This window comes from Schistocerca nitens, chromosome 4 (genome assembly GCF_023898315.1).
Source record: "Schistocerca nitens isolate TAMUIC-IGC-003100 chromosome 4, iqSchNite1.1, whole genome shotgun sequence".
Classification (NCBI taxonomy): domain Eukaryota; kingdom Metazoa; phylum Arthropoda; class Insecta; order Orthoptera; family Acrididae; genus Schistocerca; species Schistocerca nitens.
Genome location: NC_064617.1, coordinates 555,706,205 through 555,724,491, shown reverse-complemented (window position 1 = coordinate 555,724,491; position 18,287 = coordinate 555,706,205). Strand labels below are relative to the sequence as shown.

At 44.7% G+C, this 18,287-nt stretch overlaps 1 protein-coding gene across 2 annotated transcripts in view; it reads right to left on the bottom strand.

The window, feature by feature from the left end:
• Positions 1–18,287, bottom strand: part of LOC126253205 (uncharacterized) — a 599,715-nt gene that overhangs the window by 294,527 nt on the left and 286,901 nt on the right. For both annotated transcript variants that reach the window (XM_049954381.1, XM_049954382.1), the window contains exon 11: positions 3,324–3,416. In XM_049954381.1, the coding sequence (XP_049810338.1) occupies positions 3,324–3,416 (93 nt within the window). The remainder of the gene's footprint in view (positions 1–3,323; positions 3,417–18,287) is intronic.

The window sequence follows — 18,287 nt, the reverse complement described above, 5'->3', positions numbered from 1 at the left end:
TACCACATTTTCTAGTCTCTCTTTTAAATAGGACTAATTTGCCATTTCTAGCTCCGATGGGAGTATTTTTTGATAATTCTGTTCATTGCCTTGTTACAGCATGGCATTTCATTCATATGAAGTGAACTTCAGTAAAATTTTGATAGTTTAGTTAAGTACAATTAAAATAATCCGTAGCTAATTTTATATCTCAGACCGAATTTTTCGTGCACTAAAATTTTACAAGTGCTTCAGTACTTCAACAACATGGTGTTCACAGCAATCTTCTGATGACAGAGGAGATACTTAACAGCTGCGTCACTTTATAAACTACACTCTCGCCTCACACTAGATTTTACGTGCGTATTATACGTGAACACATGGGGTAACTTTGAAACTTTATATCTGGGGAACGGCTAAAGATACCCAGGAAATGTTCACGATTGTCAGAGATGTGGATCTTAGGAACATGTACAAATTACAGCCACTTGCTGTAAGTAGCCGTGTCGAAATCAACTGCTCGATTTTGGTATCCAACAACTAGGTTCCTGGGGTGTTTCAGGACAGCAGATAGTTTTGAAAACCACAAGATGGCTCCCCTAGATAAATGCCTAGAGAATATACCATTACAAATTAAGCAATGATCTGCGGTTAGTTATTTCGATAACTAAGGCTGTAAGCGAAAAACTGGCGGAGACTGCTTTTTTCGGGTTTTTTCAAGAACCGTCCCTGAAATAGTGCCTCCACAAGCCTCTTAATGCGCAATGCAAAATGAACCAACCGATTCGCTCAATTTACCTAAGCTGGGGGAAATGTGTGATATTCAAACTTGGATCCTGCATCGTAGGATAGATGCAATAAGACGTCCCTAATCCGAGGGCTACCAAAAACACTTGACCCAATCCGTGTTATGGGCCCTGGAAAACTCCCGTTTTTACGACCGGCGTTTTGAAACATCTTGTTGAAACTGCACATTACCTCATGCAATACGGTATCAAGCGATCTACCGGGTGATCAGAAAGTCAGTATAAATTTGAAAACCACGGAATAATGTAGATAGAGAGGTGAAAATTGGCACACATGTTTGGAATGACATGGGGTTTTATTAGAACAAAAAAAAAAAACAAAGTTCACAAAATGTCCGACAGATGGCGCCGGACAGAAAAACGTCAGTGACTGCGCATGACAATCGTGTATAAAAGGAGCGGTAATGAGAGAGAGAAAATCAGATGCGCCAGCAGTCGCAGCATGTTGACGTTATCTGAAAAGGAGCTTATAGTGAAGCTGTATTATCAGAATGGGGAATATACTAGTTCAGCGTTACGATCCTACCGCCATAGGAAGGGGATTCGAACGGGTAAATGTCCGTTGACAAATGCAGCTGTGGCGAGAATGATTTCGAAGTTCGAAGCCACGGGTTGTTTAGACAATAGACACCGTAGTGGCCGACAGAGCACAAGGCGTAATGCTGCTGAGACATCATGAAGAAATGGAGACTGTAGCGGGTTCGTCTATGCACGCGGAAGTCAGCGCTCGTGCAGTCGCACGTCGCACCGGCATTCCATACACTGTTTGGTTGGCATATAGGTGTACCCTCCGATGCTATCCGTACGAAATCGGTTGGCATCATTATCTGTTACCTGGCGATTAACTGAAGCGGAGGGCATTTGCGGTGTGGGCGTTTCAAAAGTTGGCGGAAGATGACGATTGGTTGAGTAACGTGTTGTGGACCGACGATGCTCATTTCACGCTCCGAGGGTTTGTCCACGCCCACAACTGCAGAATTTGGGCTACCGAAAATCGTAGAACTGTCGTGGAAACTCCATTGCACGACGAGAAAGTCATGTATGGGTTGGATTTACCACATCTACCGTTATCTGGACTTTTTCTTCGAGGAAACGCATGATTCTGGTTTTGTGACTGCTACCGTGACGGGTGACAGGTACGGCGATATGTTAGAGTCGCATCATCCCCAGCCTGGCTGATAGACACCTGCTGGAACGTACGATGTTTATGCAGGATGGCGCTCCACTCTATATTGCTAGACGCGTGAAAGATCTCTTGCGCGCGTCGTTTGGTGGTGATCGTGTGCTCAGCTGCCACTTTCGTCACGCCTGGCCTCCCAGGTCCCCAGATCTCATTCCGTGCGATTATTGGCTTTGGGGTTACCTGAAGTCGCAAGTGTATCGTGATCGACCGACATCTCTAGCGAAGCTGAAAGACAATATCCGACGCGTGCCTCACCATAACACCGGACATGCTTTACAGTGCTGTTCACAACATTATTCCTTGACTACAGCTATTGTTAAGTAATGATGGTGGAAATATTGAGCATTTCCTGTAAAGAACATCATCTTTGCTTTGTCTTACTTTTTATGCTAATTATTGCTATGCTGATCAGATGAAGCGCCATCTGTCGGACATTTTGTGAACTTTTGTATTTTTTTTCGTTCTAAAAAAACCTCATATTATTCCAAGCATCTGTGTCAATTTGTACCTCTATATGTACATTATTCCGCGATTTATTAAGTTTTCAAATTTATACAGACTTTTTTGATCACCCGGTACATCTGCAGCTACGTCGATACTCTGGAGTCCGCCTTAAGGCGCGTGGCGGAGGATACCTCGTATCACTACTAGTCATTTTCTTTCCTGTTCCACTTGCAAACAGAACGAGGCAAAACGACTGTCCGTATGCCTTCGTATGAACCCTAATTTCTCGCATCTTATCTTCGCGGTCCTTAGGCGCAGTGTATGTTGGAGGCAATAGAATCCTTCTGCTGTCAGCTTCAGTTGCGGATCCTCTCAATTTTCTCAGTATTGTTCCTCGAAAATAACGTCACCTTCCCTTCACGGATTCCCATTTGAGCTCTAGAAGCATCCCAGTAACGCTAGCGTGTTGTTCGAATCTACCAGTAACAAATTTAGCGACCAGCCTCTGAATTGCTTCGAAGTCTTCCTTTAATACGACTTGGTGCGGATCCCAAACATTGAAGCAGTACTAAAGAACAGGTCGCTTTAACGTGCTATATGCTATCTCCTTCACAGAGGAATTACACTTTTCTATAATTCTTCCAATAGAACGAAGTCAACCATTCGCCCTCCCTACCACAACCCTCACGTCCTCGTTCCATCGCACATCACTTTCCACCGTTACGCCAAAATATTTAGAAGACGCAGAATAGGTGTGGCAAAAGGAAAAATCGTTTCAGATGACCTATTATCAAGTAATAAACTTTTAGTTTACATCTGGTAGCTTTCGCTACGATTCTTCATGTATTAGATGAGAGAATACCCTTTCTGCTCTAGCATGTGACAACTACTGAATTTATAACCGATATTACCTGCTTGTCTCCTGACTCAGCGGCGAGATGCAGGTAACTCCATCCATCGTGAAGGGATTTGCGCAATGCTGCTTCTGCCAGACAGTTCACCACCTGCAACAAGGCGATTTAATTAATTTTAGGCAGTACGTATGGGGAGTCGATTATGAGACATTCGATTGAAGGCGTAATCTTTCCCACGAAATGTGTTATTTAACCAATGGCTGATGTGAGGTGAATTAATAAAAGATACTTTATGCTAATGTAGGTATATTTGCACTCTGCTGTAGAATAACACTTTAGTTTTGTTCTAAATTTAATCTCCAAAGTACTTGTTATTTGTGTATTTGTACTGTAAGTTCAGTTACTGGGTGTCAAACTTAGTCTTACTTCAGGATTTAAGGAAGCCTTACATTATTTTCCTACCTATTTCTAGATTAGATATATTTTCTGTGCGTGTTGTTATATCATCAATTTATTTTAATATTTCAAAGTCATGTTTCCTTCAACTTGTTTGGTACCGTGCTCCATCTACTGTGTAGTCTGCTTAGTGTATTTTAGCCCTCCTCCATTAGTACGAACATTTCCCGTCTACAGATCTTCCAGCCCCAGGGCAAGCAACCTTTGGTGCCGTAGCAGTTATCTCATTAACCAGTCACACCTTCTCGCAGAGCAACAGGTCTCTTATTCGTGACCTTCCAGCCAACGCACTAACAAGAGTTTCTTCATCAATTCATTACAGACTTTCTCCATTATGTACTATTTGTCGTCGAGGTCTTCATTCTGAAGACTGCTCTGATGCTGCTGTCTATGCTAGTCTGTTCTGGATAAGAAACTTCATCTCCGAATGAACGTAAGTTTTCCCATTAATATTTAAGTTTCTTGTGTTTCTGGTTGCTTTTTGGCTAAGGTCCACGTTTCTCTTCCATTCACCTCTATGCTCAGAAGGTATATGGTTCAAATGGCTCTGAGCACTATGGGACTCAACTGCTGAGGTCATCAGTCCCCTAGAACTTAGAACTACTTAAACCTAACTAACCTAAGGGCATCACACAAAAAATGGTTCAAATGGCTCTGAGCACTATGGGACTCAACTGCTGAGGTCATTAGTCCCCTAGAACTTAGAACTAGTTAAACCTAACTAACCTAAGGACATCACACACATCCATGCCCGAGGCAGGATTCGAACCTGCGACCGCAGCGGTCGGGCGGTTCCAGACTGTAGCGCCTAGAACCGCTCAGCCACTCCGGCCGGCTCAGAACGTATACTTCCATTTCCAACATTTTGCAATTTTAGAGCTCTTCTGTTAAGAAGTCATTTTTCGTTTATGGCAGTCTGAGCCGTGCATCGCTCACCGAGCCACCAATTGGTATTTTACACCCTGTTTTAACGTATTTCCATCTCACAACGTTGATTTAAATTACTGGCGTTACTGATTTACTGTTTTGCCGGGCCGTCATCGGCGCTAGTAGCACGTATCAATATATCCCCTCTCCTAAGATCTTTGCTAGGCTGCTATGACTTCCCGGTTGTCATCTGTCGTGGAGTGAGTCGAAACGTGCGAGGAGGAGAGTTCACGGAGGCAGTTTGGGTCGTGAGTTGGGCCCTGCCAGGAAGTTGCAAAGCGTTTGGTGCGCAGCCTGGGCCAGGCAGTCGCTCGCTTGCAGCAGCAGTGAACGCTGCGTGGACAAAGCCCGCCCGACCGTTGCCGCCAAGCATCACTTCAGCCGGGCCTGACCTTTGGTGGGTTGTTGGTCGGTCGGTCGCTCGCCGACACAGGACGGGAAGGTTAAGTGGTTTTGATATTTACGTTGCTGGTTCCTGCGTTGCTGCTGTGAGCAACGACGACTGAAGTGTTCGAGATAGCCGCCGTCAGGTATACTTCATTAAATTACTATACCCATAGTTAAGTTCACCTGCGGAATTTTCTGCCTTGTGGCAGTTAGTGTACTGGTTACCAGCCCTGGCCGCTAACGTAATTTTAGGCAGTGTCTTTTCCTGAGTATTGTTCCCTTAATTATTCTTTGGCTGTCTTAATGTTTTTGTAATTTATTTAAAAGGTTTTTTGGGGCTATACTGTATTTTATATTTTCAACTGGGCAAGGTCATTCGAGAGTCTTCAGCCCTGGAAACATGTTCTCAGAGTTTCCTTCAAGTCCATACATTACTGCCTTCTGCTCTTGAAAGATTATTGTAATTTCTTCTGAAACATTTTAAAAGTTATTGTGGGCCTTCCGCCGTTGGTGTTGCAAAAGGAAATTTGTAAACCTAATGTATTGTTTTACCGATTGTTGCATGTACATATTTCCTTAATTTTCAGAATTTAACTTTGAGCCTTCAACCATCTTATTGCGTCTATCTCTTTCTGTGCTCCTTGTGCGCTATCAGCCCTTTAGCATCTTAAAACAACGTGTCCTTCTGCTTTCAGTAATCATTATAGTATATTTGGAATTTTGAAGATTTAATCCGGCGGCCTTCAACCGCTCCGTATGCTGATGTCATATATGTATATGATTTATCGTAGTCGTAAATTTAACTGTGTGTTATGTCTTTTCAAATTTGAACTTATTCTAAAACATCTGTTTGGAGGCCTTCAGCAGCGACTTCTAATTCTTTCAAAAGTGTATTTGTGAACTAAATGATAATGAATTACAATTGTGAAATGAATCCGACCGCAACTCCCTTAGTCCCTTCCACAATCCTTATTACCAGTTAGCCATGCGTGATTTAGCTGGCCTTTCACTGGTACTTACCACCCTAGTTGCTGTCGGCTTCACTTTTGTTTCGATTGTGTCTGTGGTGCGGTATTGTTTTAGTTATTGTTTTAGGTTTTAATGCTGAGAAAGTGCCACTTTGTTTAGCCGGCCGGGGTGGCCGAGCGGTTCTAGGCGCTTCAGTCTGGAACCGCACGACCGCTACTGTCTCAGGTTCGAATCCTGCCTCGGGCCGGGTTCGATTCCCGGCGGGGTCAGGGATTTTCTCTGCCTCGTGATGGCTGGGTGTTGTGTGCTGTCCTTAGGTTAGTTAGGTTTAAGTAGTTCTAAGTTCTAAGGGACTGATGACCACAGATGTTAAGTCCCGTAGTGCTCAGAGCCTGCCTCGGGCATGGATGTGTGTGATGTCCTTAGTTTAGTTAGGTTTAAGTAATTCTTAGTTGTAGGGGACTGATGACCTCAGATGTTAAGTCCTATAGTGCTCAGAGCCATTTGAACCATTTTTGAACCACCTTGTTTACGAGTTGACAATAAGGCACGAATTGGTTGAGGGCAGTGTTCCAGAATTGGCAACCTGTTTGCGCGCTGCCGTTCATGAGCTGGTTGACGTCACGCCGGCGGTGGTGGGTGAGAGAGGAGCGGCAATTGAATTTTTGTTTGAGGCTATTAAAGGCCTTGAGGACACTATTTGTCTTTTGGAGGGAACCCAACCTAGTGACAGTCAGCTGGATAGGGTGCGGGCACAGTTAATGCATTTAACTAATGGGATAGCGGATTTGAGGACGTTAGATTTGGAAGATCATCACAAAAAATTAACCATTGATTTGGGAACTTTGATGAGCGCATTACAGTTTAAGCTTACGTATTTGGAGTTGGATGGGAGGAAGGTTGAAGATTGGGACTTGCACTGTCAGGGAAAGAGTGAGAGCCAGTACGTGGGTGGTACTCTTACATCCTCTGTCAAGTTAGATGCTGTTTGCCATGTCGCCTAATCCTCTGGTCTATTTCTTCCGAGATATTACTGAATTGGTTGTAGAGCGACTTGATAAAGTGGAAAAATTGCGGTTATTGTTTCGCCTAGAACAACACGCGGCCGCCTTTCGTGTTCCGCACCAACTTTCTCGTTAAGGGTCTTCCTTGCAGCAATTAAGGGAGCTCGTAATTCGGCAGAGGTTGACCACCGGGATTCGTAAACAGCTTGAGTGTCCAACGAACTTACGGGTCTCCTGCCGGGTGACGTCGTCGGACACCGCCGATATTTCGACAGTAGCCCACCCTGCCATTCTCAAGGCACAAATGAAGGAAGAAAAAATGTGCAAACAAATTTAATACCTCGGTTCATAGAGAAGAAACAAGGAAGATACCACACACAGAACAAGTGTCAACACAACCAAAGATAACCAACATCAGAAATATCGATGGTTACTATTAATCAACAGGTGAGGTAGCACTAATTTTGTCCCTCTGTTTTTTGAGGAGAGACTGAGCCGGATTGCAAGCAGCATTTAAACAAAATCCACCATCTCTGTTAATAAGGTTGCTTGATAGTCTAATTTGAACAGCTTCCTTGATAACACTATCCCAATAGTTTGACGTGCAAGCCAGAATCTCCGTGTTGCTGTATTCCATAGAATGACCGGTGTCAAGGCAATGTTCTGCAATAGCGGATTTTCTCGGCAGTTGTAAGCGTGTGTGACGCTTATGTTCAATATCCCGGTCTTCCACAGTCCTGATTGTCTGTGACCAATATATGACATGCCACTACTGCAAGGAATACGATAGACCCCAGCCTTACGCAAACCAAGATCATCTTATACGGACGCCAACAGGGCCTTAATCTTGGAAGGTGGTCGAAAAACACATTTCACATCACATTTCCGTAAAATACGGCCAATCCTGTTGGAAATGCTTCATGCGTAAGGCAAAAGGGCCGTAGACGTAGGTACTATTTCGTTGCTATCGTCACTCACCCGTTGCACAGATGGCTGATGGTGCAACGCACGTTTGATCTCAATATCAATATAGCCATTCTGACGAAAGGTGACTTCGAGATGTGCTAGCTCAGCTGCCAAACTTTCAGGGTCTGAGATAACGTGGGCTCTGTGAACCTAGGTGCGAAGTACTCCTTCACGCTGAGCTGGATGGTGGCAACTATCAGCTCGCAGATACAAGTCAGTGTGGGTGGGCATCCTATAAACAGTATGCCCCAACGTACCATCAGTCTTCCTTTTGACCAACACGTCAAGGAAGGAAAGGCATCCATTCTTTTCCACCTCCATAGTGAACTGAATATTCGGGTGGATTGAATTCAGATGTTCCCAAAACCGGTTTAAATTCTCACTACCACGAGGCCACACAACAAATGTATCTACATATCTGAAAAAACACGCAGGTTTCAAGGTCGCTGACTGCAATGCACGTTCCTCAAAGTCCTCCATGAACAAATTGGCCACAATAGGTGACAACGGGCTTCCCATTGCAACTCCATCAGTCTGTTCATAGTACTGACCATTGAATAAAAAGTAAGTGGAAGTCAGCACATGTCGAATCAAATTTGTTAATTCGACACCAAACTTAACCTCAATTAGCTGCAACGAATCAGAGAGAGGAATGCGAGTGAAAAGAAAAACAACATCAAAACTGACTAAAATATCAGAGTCATTCAAACGCAATCCCTGCAATCGACGTAAGAAATCTGCAGAGTTCTTAATGTGGTGTTCACACCTACCTACTAGTGGGCTCAACAAACTAGCAAGATGTTTAGCTACACGATATGTCGGAGCACCAATATTAGAAACAATAGTCCGCAACGGGACGGCCTCTTTTTTTCCATACTCCGCAAGCCACCTGACGGTGTATGGCGGAAGAGGTTAGGAGGGAAGCTTGTCGTGTGTTGACTGGGGCCCGTCCACCCAAGTGTAACATTACAGCAGCTGAGGACCTTAGGGAGGCTATATAATCTAGGTGGTACAGCACAGTAAGAATTAAGACTTTATAGTCTCCTGTGACAAACAACTTTTCTTCAGGAGGCTATTTGTCTTTCTCTCAACACACTTAGTAGGGTCAGCACCGATTTTGCGATACGCCGAATCAGAAAGTAGACACTGCATCTTTTGAATGTAGTCGTGCTTGTTCAACAAAACGGTGGCGTTACCCTTGTCCGCAGGTAAAATATCAGGATCCATTCTAAGTGAACGTAAAGCAGCCGCCTCAGCTGCTGTAATGTTACACTTGGGTGGACGGGCCCCAGTCAACACACGACAAGCTTCCCTCCTAACCTATTCCGCAGCCTCGGAAGGTAGTTTATAAGCAACCTGTTCGATAGAACTAATAAAATCAACGACTGGCAAACTCTTAGGCGTCGGTGCGAAGTTCAAACCTTTCCCCAGCACAGACAAAGTTGCGTCGTCAAACGTTTTCTCCGTGAGATTGATCACAGAATGTCGAGAATTAGAATTAGACACTGAGCCAAGGAAACGTTACAGTCAGACTGCGACCAAGAGGCACCGTCCACCCAATCCCATGAAAATTCAGAAACAATAGACGCCATCATTAAATGAAGCTGAAATAATTCCTTAGAAAGAAAATCTAATTGACGGCGAGTACGGTGGATCCTTTCACGAACAAGAGCTAAACCAGCACATTGCTTGATGCGATTGGCGGCAGGAGAATTAATATGATGCACAACCTTAGCAAACGTTGGAACCACACTATGATTTCGACACTTCAATAAAAACGATAATGCACATTCCAACCTTACTCTACTGCTGCGAAGTTTATCCAAACTCCGCAGGCAACGATACATTCCGTCCCCGTAGAGGTAAACAATGTGAGACCTTAACTGTGGAAGACCGGTGTATTGAACATAAACGTCACACATGATAGTGTTATTAAGGAAGTTGTTGAAATCAGACTATCAAGCAACCTTATTAACAGAGATGGTGGATTTTGTTTAAATGCTGCTTGCAATCCGGCTCTCTCTCCTCAAAAAAACAGAGGGACAAAATTAGTGCTACCTCACCTGTTGATTAATAGTAACCATCGATATTTCTGATGCTGGTTATCTTTGGTTGTGTTGACACTTGTTCTGTGTGTGGTATCGTCCTTGTTTCTCCTCTATGAACCGAGTTATTAAATTTGTTTGCACATTTTTTTCTTCCTTGCATTTGTGACTTGAGAATGGCAGGGTGTACTCCTGTCGAAATATCGGCGGTGTCCGACGACGTCACCCGGCAGCAGACCCGTAAGTTATTTGAACATTCGATTCGCCGGGAAAAGTTAAGGTCTCAGCTTGAGTGTCGTTAAATTTGGGAGGTGCAGCGGGTAGAGGATCAGTTACATCAGTATGTTGATAGAGATCAGACAGCCCCTTTGGCCTTGCTCCATCGTTCTTATGGGAATGCGTGCGGCGGATAAGTAGCATTTTGTCTTCCATAAGTAGCCTTCAACCTGGGAAGAGCTCCATGTCGTGGTCGTAGCAGTATCCGCATTACCACTTGAGAACCATGTACGTAACGAGGTTAAGTGGTGGGACGTCGTCGCTGATTCCGCAGTATCCACATCCGCTGAAGTTATCAAAAGGGAACCCCGGCTTGGTTTCAGGTGTAACAGTACAGCTTATTTGGTGCGCTCTTGAGTTCAGCCTCGGGGCACCCAGAGCTAATAGATGACGCTGGGCTGGGCAGCAAACTCGGGTTCGAGCTTTCAGACATTGGCGTACTCGAGTGGTCGCTCCCACATTACCCCCCTTGCCTTACGTTTGTTCTCGGGTAGGTGGCGAGCCGCTTTGTGCTCTTTTGGATTCTCGTAGTTCCTTTTCATTGTTGCGCTTCGAGTGATTTTTGGAATTTGAGCATCTCACGAAACTTCGGTCGGTTCCTTCGCCGGTGCAGAGATGCCGGGTGGCCAATGGCCAAGTGTTGCCTCTGTATGGTTAGGTCCGGGGGAGCATATCTGTCGGCGATTTTTCCTGGCCTATGTCTTTAGCCTTGGTTAAGAAAATGCCAATTAATGTAATTTTGGGATGTGATTTCATTAATAAAACTGGATTGGTCTTGGATTATTCCGGACATACCCTTTACTTTAAATTCGCTCCTGGAGAGAAGTTTGGCCTTTGCGAGTGCGCTAAACCTAGTGTTCATCGAACTGCTGGATCGTCGGCCGTTGATGCCATAACTAACGAGTTTGATCTGGCCCATCTCTTGCCCCATCATGCTTTTCAGTTACTCGATTAGTTGCACAGTTTTCCCCAGCTCCTTAGTGATAACCTGGGTGTTACTAACGTTCTTGATTATCATATCCGTCTGTCCGTCAATATTACCGCTAGGCAGTCCCCATACCGCCTCTCACCTGCTAAGCTGAAGATACTCAAGGCAAAGATATCTCAGATGCTCCAACAAGGAGTGATTAGGCCTTCTATATCTGCTTATGCGTCCCCAATATTTCTTGTACCTAAAAGTCATGGGCGTGGTTTCAGACCTGTGGTTAACTACCGCCGTTTAAACGCTAAAGTTGTCCTTGAATCGGTACCCCTACCTGATCTGCATAATTCTCTTATTTGGTTTGCCGGTGATAATTGGTTTACGGTCCCTGATTTGAATCAGGCATATTATCAGATCCCGTTGGCTGAAGAATGTAAACATGTTATAGCATTTTGTACTGATTGGAACTTGATTGAGTCAACAGAGTTCCTTTTGGACTAGCAACTGGAGAGTCTGTGCTTACTCGTTTGTTGGATAATATTCTTGGCATCTTGAGGTTAGTCTGTGTGTGTAATTATCTGGACGACTTGGTTATCTACAGTCGTTCGTTTGAGGATCATTTGGAGCATATTCAGCAAGTTCTTTTGAGATTACAGGGAGCCGGGCTGACTGTTAAGCCTAGTAAGATGACGCTAGTCAAGCAGCAGGTATCCTTCTAAGGTCATATAGTGTGGGGTCAGAGTATTCGCATTGACCAAGAGCGAAATAAAGCCTTATGGGCTTTGTCTCCACCTACTGATAAGTGGGGAATTCCTAAATTCATAGGCATGGCAAATTATTTTAAGCATTTCGTTCAGTTTTGCTCAATTGGCGGAACCCTTAGTTCAGTTACGCTGGAAGGGCGCGACCCGACCAGGAGGCTGCCCTAGAGCGTATTAAGGCAGCGATAGCCATACCTCCGGTTCTTGGAGTGCCCAATTTTAAAAAAAAATGTTTCTTGTTCAAACTGACGCTTCTAATGCTGGTATTTCAGCTGTCTTCCTCAAGGAGTTTGATGGTCAGAGACAGCCATTAGCCTACGCATCTCGTTGGTTCACTGATGCCGAACTCAAGTACTCCATCTACGAGTGCGAGGCTCTGGCCGTTTCATTTGCATTAGAGAAGTACCACTTGTACCTTGAACATCGGGTTTTCCAATTAGAAACCGACAATCAGGCTTTGAGCTGGGTGTTGGCTAGGCCGCGTAAAAATGGACTTATTTCCAGGTGGGCAGTACGCATTGCGGCATTTCAGTTTGAAGCTAAACATGTGAATGGCTCTGAAAATATCCTCGCGGATGTCCACAGCCGGATGTTCGCCGAAACTACACCTAGTGAGAAAAGCCAGCAGGTGGAGGGAGACAGTCTTAATTGTATGGTGTTGGATGAAATTCCTCTCTTGATTGAAGATGTGGTTCAGTATCAGGATCAGGACGCTGTTTGGGCCCCCATTAAGCAACTTGTGTTGGAAGAACTGTCGGATGAGTATGTTGTTAAGAGTGGTATTCTCTGAAAGAGGGTGGGCGAGGCTAAGCAGTGCAAGATCTGTTGGCCTGTAACTTTGATGCACCCGGTTTTTCGTTATTATCATGATTCGTTGGTGGGTGGCCATTTGGGTACTTACAAGACTCTCCTAAAAATCAAAGAGCATTTAACTTGGATCTCCATGGACCTGAATGTGAGAGAGATGATGTCCCAATTCGGTATGTGTAATGTAGCCAAACTCAAGGATGCTCTTCAGCAGGGTTTGTTGAGTTCTGAACGAGAGTGCTGTCCTGTGCACATGCTCTGTATCGATTATTTACGGCCGTTAACTCTTACTAAGAAGGGCAATCGCTATGTACTAGTTGTTATCGATGCGTTCTCCAGATTTACTTGGTTCCTCCCGAGTCGTAACATTACCGCTGCTACTACTATTTATCATTTAACTAATGTCTTCGGTGTCTTTGGCCAACCCAAGTAGCTTGTTAGCGATAATGCTCCTGCTTTTCTTTCGGCTCATTTCTAGGCCTTCTGTTTTCAGAATGGTGTCATGCATATCACGACCACCCGAGGGGTCCTTCTCGGAGAGATTTTTTATCATGATAAAACCCTTTAGTAAATGGGACTCGAGTCTTCCCTGGCTTAGTTTCGCCTTTAATACCGCCAGTCACGAAGCCTTGCGAGCTACGCCCGCCTCCTTGATCCCTTCCTATCCGGGTAATTCATTCTTTCGAGCTTCTGGGGAATTCAAGATCTTATTCCAGCCGATATTAATCCTCATGTTAAAAAAATTGGAACCCGGCAATGTTTAATATACTTAGAGCCCGTAATAAACAAGCTGAGCGTTATAATCGTAATCGAGAAACCTTTAACGGCAGGCCAGGGATCAAGTGTGTGTCCGCAATTTCCCGGGGAGGCAGTTGCGTGGCGGCAATTTTAATAAATTTACTACTCGTTTTCTGGGGCGTTGCACTATCGTGCGTATTTTAGGACGGTAAATCAGTTGGTGAAGGAGAACAGTTCAGGTAAGCAGTATCGGGTTCAACTTAGCCAAGTTCACTTCAGTTGACTCAGGGGTTGACTCACCCCCTCCCTGAGTTTAGTTTGAAGGGGTAAGATTGAGCCGTGGCTGGCTGGCTCATGCTATGAATTGGATTAAACCTTGGTCGCTATTCTGTGTTTAGTCTCTCGCGGTTATCACGATTATGCTGTTATCCTCTCCATACCGTGGGTGGCAGCAGCGGTGTGCATCGGTATTCGCACCTTGAACTATCATTGGCGTGGCTGGGCTGTGTGCGGGCAGTTGGTCAGTTGGCGTGGAGAAGCGAGGAAATCTCCACGGCACTTAGTTTGGCCGCGCCTGTTGGCGGCCTCTATGCGGTGTCAGAGTGTATGGTGCTGTTCCCATTGCCACGAGGTTCGTGGCTCACCGATCCTGGACATGAAAGTTGAGTTTTGACTTAATCTACCAGCAAGTCAGGACGGTTCACATTGTATCGTCTGGAGTTCGTTGTCGGCCGTTGGGATATTCCTACGAGCAACAACGTGTGTTTTCAAGTTGGAAAATCTTAGCCACCCTCCGGTGGAGTTTAACTATACTTGGTTACTTGAATTGAAGTGCACCAGCGGAATCTTCTGCCTTGTGGCCGTTAACGTTCCGGTTACCTGCCCTGGCCGTTGACGTAAATTCAGGCAGGGTATTTTCTTCATCGTGTTGTCGCTGTCCAGCACGGTGTGTAGTTTGACAGCTCAATGTATAATTGGTTGGGGGGTGGGGGGGGGGGGGGCAATACCTTCTACGTTGGTCCATTGAACTCCCTGCTGTGTGCTGGTCAGGTGAAGTGGAGGTTATTTTGTCGGTGGGTCCGTTGACTGTCTGTCGGTTGGGTTGTCGTCGGATCTACAGTGGGTGGGCCGACTGCCTGTCTCACCTAAGCAGGCCGACCCTCGGAACTTCTGAGCGCCGTTGGGTGAAATGCCATTTCTTGTTCTTGTTGTTTGTACTTGTATGGTTTCCAGCCGATTTTTAGATGAAGGTTGTTTTGCCCTTAAGGCTTCAGATGGTTTGGGCCTTCAGCCTAAATTATGAACTGTTTTACGTAAAGCATTTGGCATTTTTAAAATTAATATTTTTGAGTCTTAAGTGTTGGGCCTTCAGCCGGTTTTGAATTTAAGTTGTTTTACTCTTAAAGTGTCAGATTTTTTGGGTCTTCAGCCGATTTTGAATTAACGTTGTTGTGCTCTTAATCTGTCAGATTCTTTGGGCCTTCAGCCTAATTAAGGAACTGTTTTAAGATAAGGCCTTGCCTTTTATGTTTCTGATTTTCGTTGAGTTTTAAGTTATTGGCTTTCAGTCGTTTTTAAATTAAAGTGGTCTTGCCCTTAAAGCACGAGATTGTACGGCGCATTCAGCCGCTAATTCCAAAACTAAAAACAAACACAGTTCTTGTAATGTTTGATCAAATAAAAGGTTGTATGTTCGAGAGTAACTGACAGCCGCTTACTGTAGCCCCTTTCTACAACTTAAACTACCTGTGCTGTCAGTTTGGCAAGGGCGTCTCAGGTGAGAATGACATCATTTTAAACATGTGCACGTTAAAGGCGTGGGCAAACTGCTTGTCTTCACGTCTGGAGGATGCATGGAACGGCACTTTTGTAACGGAAAACAGAAGTCGTGAAATATACTACATGACAGCTGAGAGCCATTATCCGAAACTATTTTTCCGGGAGCTCCTTAATTCTGCAAGGCGTTTACTTTTTCCCTTGCTGTGGAGTTCGGCATTCGAAAGGCAAATAGAAATTTTGTGTAAGTGTTTACAACGACGACCCACATCGCTTGTAGTAATGGACAGGAAAAGTCCACTTATATGAGCAGCGAACGCCCACGGGCGACGCAGCGTTGGTTCACATGGCTCTGAGCACTATGGAACTTAAAATCTGAGGCCGTCTGTCCCCCAGAACTTAGAACTACTTTAACCTAACTAACCTAAGGACATCACACACATCCATGCCTGAGGCAGGATTCGAACCTGCGACCGTAGCGGTCGCACAGTTCCAGACTGAAGCGCCTAGCACCGCCTAGCACCGCTCGGCCACACCAGCCGGCGATGCAGCGTTGGCCAGGCGTGAAACTGGTGCAGGGGTGCTAACTGGTTTAATGTAAAAGTTGTACAGGTCGCACAGCAGCGAGCTGTCCGTTGTGAGTACTGTGTGATGCTTGTTCAGTAGTTAAAATTGCCTTCAGCACTGCTTTCTATGTTTCATCCCCAGTGGTCAGCATGCAAGAGGTTTGACACGCTGATGAAGTGGGATTGGGATGACCAGTGGGCATTCATTGTTGTCTGTTGTCAGCATTAGTACTCCCTGTTCTTGGGGATCCTATTTTTGAGACAGCTGTATGTGAAGAGCCATGGAAGATGGTAGGATGGGAGGCATTCTGGCAAACCTTTTCTAATTTGTCTCGTAACTTGCCTGTAAGAGGGTCCCCAGATATGTCGTTTCCACTTACACATCCTGTGAGGAGATAATACTGTAGGCAATTTTGTGGGGAGTAATCGATTTGAAAAAAATGTTTCCTGGCAGACAAATTTTAAGTACTGAATACATTGTATAGATACAGCATCAATGTTAGCGTGTTGTTCTGTTTGTTAGTAGGGAACTATAATTGGTTACGATGATATAGCCTTGGAAGATTTTGGTCTTTCATTCAGGAAGCCAGATTTAGGTCCGAAAACGGAATTAAATTTTCAATAGTGAGAAATGAGACGAAATAAGAGTTCCGTAGTTACATGTATGAAATTTCACAATGCTAAATATGATTAGAAGGGATTCTTGTTGAATTTCAGAATTTATTTGGGTTAAAGTTAGCGTTTTAGATGTGTATGCAACATGTTGCTCATGCCAATCGTAGTTTTTAGGAGAAACAATTACCCCGATGCCACGTTCAGGCGCGTTAGTGGCTATCAGAAGACCTATTAACGTGTCATAGGTCGGCAGTTGCTCCGTGGGCGATAGATATTGCTTTAACTTTTGAAAACCAAATGGACAATGCAGAGAGCGTATTTTGTGCCTACCTTACGTAAATTATTAACACGTCTGGCGACTGGTATGAGTTTTCGTATAGTAAATGTTTTTGCCGGTAGATGACACTAGGCTGTTTTTCAGTTTAACAGACACTTGAAGCTAGACAGTTCGCTAAATTAGTTGCAGCCCTTGACGGCTCAATATGTGGCCCAAATGTACCACTTGCTCTTGAATGAACTCAGACTTTTGTAGATTGGACTTCAGTGCAATTTGTTGTAGCGTCTGCAACATTTAGATGTATTTGTGTAAGATACTCGTGTTTTGTAGCGTTATTCACTAATGTACCGTTTATATAGGATTCAGATTACTTTGGAGCAGGTGCTCCAGGAAACGACTGAAGGGACCTACCCTTGCACTTATGACTTAGCTGACTGCAGAAAAGTACGCCGGTTGTGTAGTCACCTGGAAGCGGAGCATCAGATGTTTGTTGCATGAGTACTAGTCCTCCTTTCATGGCTTAAATGGTGAAATTGGAGGTGGTGGATTTTGTTCTGGCGTGATGAGCTGCAGTGGCGTAAACCTCTGCTTTTTATTAATTTGCAGATACTGCCTTTGTTGTTGTTCTTGTTGTGCTGTTTTTACATTTGAAGTTATAGCTGTTGCTGCGACAGTTTTATCATTTATGGATCCATTATCAATTGACTTACTCTGTCGAAACATACACGCACTTTTCGACTCCTTATTATTACGTCGTCTAATGTGAAGGAATGAGTCTTTATCGGACAGTGAAGATGAATACAAAATTATCGATTGACAGTTCACAAAACCAGTACGTGCAGAGTCGTCGTACAAGTACACATACACAAAATGGAATGATCCAGACCATCTGTGGTCAAGCAAGTCCATAAGCACCAATATACATGGTGGTCCAATGATAGTTACCGGGCCAAATATACTCCTGGAAATTGAAATAAGAACACAGTGAATTCATTGTCCCAGGAAGGGGAAACTTTATTGACACATTCCTGGGGTCAGATACATCCCATGATCACACTGACAGAACCACAGGCACATAGACACAGGCAACAGAGCATGCACAATGTCGGCACTAGTACAGTGTATATCCACCTTTCGCAGCAATGCAGGCTGCTATTCTCCCATGGAGACGATCGTAGAGATGCTGGATGTAGTCCTGTGGAACGGCTTGCCATGCCATTTCCACCTGGCGCCTCAGTTGGACCAGCGTTCGTGCTGGACGTGCACACCGCGTGAGACGACGCTTCATCCAGTCCCAAACATGCTCAATGGGGGACAGATCCGGAGATCTTGCTGGCCAGGGTAGTTGACTTACACCTTCTAGAGCACGTTGGGTGGCACGGGATACATGCGGACGTGCATTGTCCTGTTGGAACAGCAAGTTCCCTTGCCGGTCTAGGAATGGTAGAACGATGGGTTCGATGACGGTTTGGATGTACCGTGCACTATTCAGTGTCCCCTCGACGATCACCAGTGGTGTACGGCCAGTG